General features: G+C 40.3%; 1 protein-coding gene across 1 annotated transcript in view; it reads right to left on the bottom strand.

Annotated features, from left to right (window-relative positions):
- LOC103749871 (liver carboxylesterase 1) overlaps window positions 1–8,653 on the bottom strand; it is a gene marked incomplete at its 3' end in the record, with an annotated part of 42,843 nt that overhangs the window by 4,214 nt on the left and 29,976 nt on the right. Inside the window, 1 exon segment of the mRNA XM_017803075.2 lies at window positions 262–393. Coding sequence (XP_017658564.2) covers window positions 262–393 — 132 coding nt within the window.

The following is an 8,653-nucleotide window of genomic DNA, read 5'->3' as shown; positions in this document are numbered from 1 at the left end:
ATAGGCTTCCCAGGACAAATTGATAATCACTATCCCAAAGATAAATGGGTGTCAGTTATTCCAGTATTTCGCTGGCTCCCACCTCGGCTCTTCTGCCATAAACCCATAAAAGAGACTATTACAGCCTTTACAGATGGAGGAAAAAAAGGGGCTGCATTGGTCATATATGACTCCCCTAATGACCCACCTATGATATATTTTCAACCTCTATCTGATAAATCTCCGCACGACCATAGTCCACAACCAGCAAAGAACCATTACCTTTTAAAAATGGGGCCCCAAGTACAGAGAATAGGTCATCACCATGGTCTCCTATCACCTCCTTGGGTCTCATGTCTGATGCAAAGCTTGGTCTATACTGAAACTCATACATGTAGATGGGAGCTCCAGCATCTGTAGAGACATCAATTTGTATAAAGTTCATATTACCAGATACACACCTGAATAGTATCAAAGCCTTAGGCCCAACAGTTGAAATGACTCTTTATCTGCAAAGGAAATAAACAGTTTCAGGAAAGCCCAGGAACTTGATTAGGGTTACAGAGCTGGCTGATGTGGAATAAAGAGTTGAATTAGATGTTTATTCAGTGACATATGAAAGGATGCAGTGCACACGGTACATAATAAGCAGATTGTGTCAATGATGACCCACAGTGTTCACTGATTTCGAGAAAATTTACAATCTAATTTATGTCTTCCACTCCCAGTGCTCTTCTTAACTCTGCAGAGCAAACCCAAGCTGCTTCTCTGAAACTGATGATAGTTGAACAAAAATAAATGCAGCAATAGATCAATCTGTCTCTTGTGTCTCATGACACTATAACACTTGGAGGCGAAGTACATGTTTCATATCCAGTCTCATGCTGACCCAAATGCAAGGTCTCAAAGTAACATAGTGGTGGTAAAACAGAAGTGCCAAAGCAAAGCAAACTGGCCTCTCCTCCAACCTCTCTCCTGTTCTCCTCTGCCTTCTACTTTTACCACCACAGGTCAAGAGGCCACATTGCTCACAGGATCATGGGGCCACCAGTGTTTGCTCCCTAGAAACTAACCCATAACCTCGCAGCCTGAGAGACTCAGAACTGAGTAGTGGCCATTGTAGAGCACACATGCCCACAGAGGGTGACTCTAACGAGGGAAGGTTGAGACCCTGTATCAGCCTGATGGAGAAATTTTACAAACTTGTCCCCTGTAGGTAGAGTAGGGAGATTGAAAAATGGACAAAATAAATAAAATGTGCAGTTGTATCTATAATACAGAGAAAGCATCTACTGTATTATAGAACATATACTTTATATATGTATGTACATATTTCTTTATATATTTGAAATTGTTTTACCATTTACTTTACACATATATATGAGATAATTCTATTTATAGTACATTAAATACACTATTTTTGTGTCATGTGATATCCACCCACAAAAATTTTCAACAATATACGTCCTCCTGGCACAAGATAAAGAATAATTTAATTACCTCACAGCTCTATCACCATAACCTTGGGCTAACATGTGACTCTGCAATCCACTTATAAAACAGTGCCCCATGGTAACATAGAACTTTCTGGAAAGAGGGATTAACCCTGCTCCTGCCACTCAATTATTGTAGAAAGGAAGTCAGGAGTATGCATTAGAGAATTTTTGTAAATAAGAGAGAATATCTTAGGAAGAACACTTGAGGATCATTGCCCAATATATTTTTGTAACTTTTTGCCTGATACCTTGACATTTGTAAAATTTTTCTAATTTGTCTAATTGTAATCCAAGCCTTAGAAGGAAAATAACTATGTATTTAGATAGTTCCTCAAGCAGACAAACACCCAGCATAGGTTGGAACAAGAAAAGCAAACACAATGGACACCATTATCAGACCGTATTTAAACAATAAGTCTTTCATAAGAAGAAAGGAGGAAAAGAGCAGGAGGCATATTTCAAGAAATTATAGCTAAAAATGTTCCTAATCCAGGACAGATTCTAGGTTAGGAAATAGGCTTGGGAGATGCAGAGGTCTCCAAACATGGTTAACCAAGACATAAAACAGGCAAAGCATGAAAAGTCAGACAAAGAAAACTCCAAGGAGCAAAAAAGAAGAGAGCAGAATGATAATACAATGTGCTGATGAAGGTAACTGCCAACCTAGAGCACTGTGCTCAGCAAAAGTGCCTTTCAGACGTGAGGGAGAAATGACAGCTTCTCCTGACAAACAGAAGCTCATAAAGTTCATCTCTACTTGCCTTACAGGAATTGCTAAAGAGGGTTCTTATAGAAACTTAAAAATGGAACCTCTACAGCTAAGGCTGAAGGAACACAATGGAACAAGGGGTGGAAAAAACATTAATGCAGCTCTCAGCCCTCAACAATGAGGCTCCCTCACGCAACAGAGGGTAAGAAACATAAAAGGTCACAACTGGCCAAAGTGTAGGGAACAAGAGTCTGCAGAGTGTGGGTCCTTGGACAGTATTACGATATTAAATTTCACCCATCCAGGGTTCAGGGACCATTGCGGAAGATGGGCCAGAAGATTGTAAGAGCCAGAGGATGAGGTGCAGATCATATCACAACAGAGTCTTACAGGCTCCTGGGACCTTGCTCATATGAACCCACACCAGTAGTGTCAGCATGTACAAAATCCATGCAAACTTAAGCAGGCAAACACCCAGCATAGAACTGGGAAACTGGGCAACAGGTCCCAAATGTTAGCCAAAGAACTATTGGCATCTGATTACTGCTAAATGAGGGAGAGTTGATCTTCAATGGAGAGACTCTAGACAGGCTAACTAGACCCCAGTGGATGAACTTGCACTAAGGGATGTCGGGTATACTAACTTAACAGGCCTTAACATAAATGACAGAATTCCTGAAATCTGATGAGGGTGCTTTGGGAGGGTGTGGATGAGGAGGGAGTTTAAAGATGATTGTATGAAATGCATAAAATTCAATAAAAACATAGAAAATGGCAACAATTAACAGGAAACATGAAAACATTAAAGTTGAAGGTATAAAATTAACCACATGCAGGACACTCTTAGGATTGTAATGATGGCATGAACACAGTTTTATCCTGAATAGTGCAAGAGGCCAATAGAAAATTGCTGCTACCAATTGGAGTTGAAATAAATTATTTCAGAGTAAAAATAAATTGTTGTTCAAATGATGTGAATTCTGACATCAAAGAATACACATCAAGAGCAAAGGTGTAGAGTTCTTATACAGGACCAAAGTTACACTCTTACTAGCTTAATATAGGCTGTTAAAATGACAATAGGGTTCAGTGAAATGGCTCTGCCAGGAAAGGTGCTTGCCACCCAGAGCGAAGTCCTGAGTTCAATTCCCAGACCTGCATAGGTCTCAGAAGAGAGCTCTCCTACAGGCTGTCTTCTGACCTACACATGTACACCATGACATTCACACACACACACACACACACACACAAGAAATGAAAACAAGAAATGTAATAGGCTATACAGAAGCTTCTGTAGACAGAAATCAAAAATCTTCAGTCAAGACGTAACCTTACAGAATCTCAGAAAACTACAACTGAAGACACCAAGAGAGGGGAAAGAATTTACAGTATAACTAGAGGAAAATTAACAAAATGGAATTATTAAGTCCTTGCCGACCAAAACTTATCTTCATTATAAATTCTGACCTAAAAGTCACAGATTGAATGGAGCTTCAAACAACCTGAGCATGTGCTCACATACACATACAAACTTACCTTTAAAGATACAAATATACTGGAAGTGAAGGGGTGATAGCAAGTATGATACACAAAGGGGAGCAAAGGGGAGGAGAGGCAGCGAGTGTTATATCAGACAGGATAGGGTTTAAGTAAACCCGTTTGAGCAGCTGGACCTGGTGGCTCACACCTATAATATTAGCACTCAGGAGGCTGAGGCAGGAGGATCCCTGTGAATTTGAGACCAATCTGGAATATAGTACATTCTAAGCCAGTCTGGACTACAAAGTGAGATATTATGTGAAAAGGAAAAATTATGAAAAGAGATAAAGTCACAGACAGGATCAAATCATCCATAGCACATAACAGTGTTAAATTCAGACTCAATATAGGGCTTCTATACATATAAAACAAAGAGTAGAGACTCAGAAGTGAGCAAACTTGTAACACCACAGCAGGAAGGGGTCTATAGTATCCATACTTACAATGCACAGACCAACCAGACAGAAAATTCACAAGCAAATACTGGAGTTACATGGCATATTGGACCAAATAGACCTATCAGAAAGTACAGACTATTCCATCCAACACCAAAAGAATGCACACAGTTTTCAAGTCACAACAGAACGTTCTCTATAATAATAATAGATCACACCTGTGTAAAAAACAACCTTCATTTAATTTAATAAAATGAAATTACAACAAGTATCTACTCTGACAACAGTGGATGAACACTGTAAATCAACCAGAAGAGGAAATTTAGAAAACTTAAAACCCTAGAAGTTAGGAAGCATGTTCCTAACCAAGCAATATACCAATGAAGAATTTAAAATAGAAATTTAAGAATATATCAAATGTGGTTATGATTTATTGTATAATATGCACAAAGATTCCATAAAAATATACATTAAAAATGAGAATGAAAACAAATATACCAACACTTATGAGTGACAGCGAGAACAACTGTAAGAGAAATCTATAGCAATAAAGACCTACATCAAAAGGAAGAATAGTCTCAAACAATCTATAATCAAGGAACTAGAAAAATAAAGTGCAAAGTTAGAAGAAAGGACAAAAATCATAAAGATTAAATCAAATGTAGTTTGAGAGTTTAGAAAAGAAAAAGGTGAGTGGGTGAGATAGGCTGACTAGACTCCAGTGGATAAACTTGCACCAAAGGACACCCGGATAGAAATGCTTGACTGGACAAGGCTTAACATATATGACAGAATACTTGAAATCCAGTGGGGGGCACTCAGGGCCTGCGAGGTGAGAGGGGTTCTAAATTTTATTAAGATGTATTATATGAAATGCATAAAACTCAGTAAAAAATGCAAGGAAACATTTTTAATAGATGAAAAACATTAAGAGGGTTTAAAAAATTTTTATCTATTATTTTTATTTTGTATGTATGAGTATATTGCTTGCATGTGTATGAGTGCACCTGTGTCATGCAATGACCAAGGAGGTCAGAAGAGGGTATCGGATTCCCTGGAACCAGAGTTACAGATGGTTATCCTCCATGCCGGTTCTGGGAATTGAACCCGGGTCCATTGCCTGAGCAGCCAGTGCTCTTAAACACTGAGCCATCTCTCTAAGGCCCTGAGAGGTTCTCTTTGAAAAACTATCTTGACAATCTTAGACTAACCAGAAAATGAAAGAGAAGATGCAAGTCACAATAAAAAATAAAAAGAGGCAATACAACTGATCTTTCATTTTGCATTTATCTATTTATTCAATTATTTCTGTTGAGTTGTTTGAGTTGCCTATTTTTTCATTTAATTTTTGTGAATGTCATATTTTGATCATATTTAGACCCCCTCTGTGCTTCCCTTACTACCCCCACCTTAATTCATGTGCTCTCTCTCTATATATTTTAGGCCTATTGAGTTAAATTTGTGTCCCCAAATATCCTTCAGTGTGAGTTCGTCCACGGGAGCCTGATTAACCTACCCAGTGTCACAACCTTAAAGAAAACTGATTTTCCCTCTCCCAGTAGCTGTTGATTGCCAACAGTTCCTCAGTTGAGGTTGGGGCTTCTTACCCACTCCTCACTTCTCTGTTGGAATTTTGTCTGGGATCAGCTCACATGGGACATGTGCTTGCTGTGAGTTCATGAGTAACTGCCCAGCTGTCTGGAAGACTCTGAGTCTTTGTGGTCCTTTACCACCTCTGGCCCTTACAATCTTTCTATCCCCTCTTCCACAACAATACCTGAGGCTTAGGAGGCAGAGGTTTGATATAGGTGTCCCTATATCAAAGGACTAGCATTGTCCACTCACTTATTCTCTGCACATTGAGGAGTCGTGGGTCTCTGTGTAATAATCAGCTGCTGTGTGAAATTTCCCTGGTAAGAGTTTAAAGATGCATTAATCTGAAGGTATAATAACCTGTGGTCTGCAACCTGTCTAGCCACAGGTTCCTTGGCCTGATATCAGTGTCAGGTGTGGTCTCCATCTTATGAAATGGCCCTTAAATCCAATCAGAAAGTGGTTAGCTATTCCCATAACATTCCTACCACTACTGTACCAGTGGGACTATCTTGCCAGGGTAGCTGCTGCTGTAGTTGGCAGAATTCACAGCTGGGCAGGATTGACAATTACTTTTCTCCCCACAATGAATGTCCCATATGAGAAGCTTAATGCTTAAGCATGTGGTACGTGATATATATGTGTGTGTGTATGTGTGTGTGTGTGTGTGTGTGTGTGTGTGTGTGTGTACCAGCAGAGTGTGTGCAGGAGCTTGTGGAGGTCAGAAGAGGGTATCAGATGCCCTGGAACTGGACTCACAGACTATTGTGAGCCACCATATGGATGCTGGGAACTGAACTCAGGTCTTCTGCTGTATCAATAAGTGCTTTTAGCAGGTGAGCCATCTCTCCAAGGATTATCTTTTTAACATGTTGTTGAATCATATTTGCTATTATACTGTTGAAGTTTTTTTGCACCTATGTTCATGAAGGATGCTGGCCTGTAATTTTTTTCTTGTAACATCCTTATTTTAGCATCAGGATAATGATGCTCTCATTAAAAGAATTTGGTAGTATTTCATCTTCTTTGATTTTCAAAGCTACTTGGGGAGCATCTGGGATCAATAGCAAGAGGCACCTCCTCATATTCCAGTCATTCAGAACTCAGCTATTGGGACCTCTAGTCCTGTGTTTCAGTTCTTGTGTGGGACCCAAGAAGCCAGGATTCTTCAGCCCATTGCTGGTGCTGGTACAGAAGGTTCTGGTAGGTCTAAGTGTTAGTTCTCAGTGTTTGACAGCTGCCCATTTTGTAGCTCTTGTGTATAGGCTTATGAAATTGGGGTTCTTTAGCCCTTAACACTGTTGTCTCTCCTTCCGCCACCCTTCCTGCCCTGGCTGGTCTCAGGCTGTTCAATGGCTTCTACTTAGGAGCCCAGCCTGCCAGTTGTCCTACTGCCTCTGCCATTGCTACCACTTTGCTGTCCACTGCTACTCCCTTCCCCTTACAGCCCAGCCCACACTACTGAAAGTAGACAAGAGACAGAGATATTACAGAGTTCCACAACCTGTCACACACAGAGATTGTCTGTGAATTGTCCATGTCTATGTGGCACATCTGGGTTGCAACCTATACACCAAGGCTCACAGAGCACACAACAAGAGATTAACAGAATATTAAGGCATCTCTCAACTCTCATCAATGAAGCTCCCTCATGCAACAGAGGGCCAGGGATGCAAAGGGTCACAAATGGCCAAAATGCAGAAAATAAGAGTCTGAAGAGTGTGGGTCCTGGACAGGACACCTATATTAAAATCCACCCATCCAGGGCTCAGGGACCATTATGGAAGAGGGGGCAGAAATATTGTAAGAGTCAGGGAGAAGGCGCACGACCATACAGAAACAGCCCTACAGGTGGCTGGGACCCTTCTCATACAAACCTACAGCAATGGTGTCAACATGCACAAGACCCATGCAAACTCAAGCAAACTAAAACCCATCATGGAACTGTGGAAATGGACAGCAAGCCCCAATCTTAGTCAAAGAATTATTGGCAGCTGATTACTGCTGAGTGAGGAAGAGCTGATCATAAAGAGAGAGACTCTAGATAGGCTGACTAGATCCAAGTGGATGAACTTGCACTGAGGGACATCCGGGGACATTAACTTTACATGATAGGCCTTAACACAAATGACAGAAAGTATGAACTCCAGTGGGGCGGGGCGGGGCGGGGGCGATGGAGGGGGCCAAAGGGGAAGGGGATATAAAGAAGATTTTATATATGAAATACACAAAAACTCAGTAAAAAAAATTTTTTTAAAAGAAATCCCATCCCTACCTGGGCAACTACTGGCAACTGATGACTGCTGGGAAGGGGAAATTCAGTCTTGATTAAGGATGAGACTTTTAGTAGGTTGACCAGGCTCCAGTGGAAGGACACACACCAAAGGGCATTTGGGGACACAAGCCTAACTCAATAGGCCTTGATATATAAAAGCAGTAAAAAAAAGTTGGTGGGAGGTTAGTAAGGAGGGATGGTGCAGACACAGGAGAGGATCTAAATATGATCAAAATATAAGACATAAAATTGCAAAAATTCAATAACAAACCCACAGCCAACATCATTCTAAATGGAGAAAAACTGGAAGCATTCCATTGAAATAAGGAACTGGAGAAGGCTGTCCTTCTCTTTAACATAGTGTTTGAAACTCTTGCAAGAGCAATAAGACAAGAGAAAGAAATTAAAGGAGTAATAACTGGAAAAGAAGACATCAAATTATCCCTTATTGAAGATGATATGATGTTATATCTAAGAGATGCCAAAAATTCCACCAGAAAACTCCTAGAAATTATTAACATGTTCAGTAAAGTGTCAGGTTACAAAATTAATCTACAAAAGTCTTTCTCTATACCAATAACAAGCAATCACAGAAAGAGTACATGGAAACACTCCCCTTCACAATAGCAGCAAAAAATGAAATATCTGGGAATAAACCTGGCCAAAT

This window comes from Nannospalax galili, unplaced genomic scaffold (genome assembly GCF_000622305.1).
Source record: "Nannospalax galili isolate Female #2095 unplaced genomic scaffold, S.galili_v1.0 scaffold1007, whole genome shotgun sequence".
Classification (NCBI taxonomy): Eukaryota; Metazoa; Chordata; class Mammalia; order Rodentia; family Spalacidae; genus Nannospalax; species Nannospalax galili.
The sequence above is the reverse complement of the archived record's forward strand: the minus strand, read 5'-3'. Positions and strand labels throughout refer to the sequence as shown.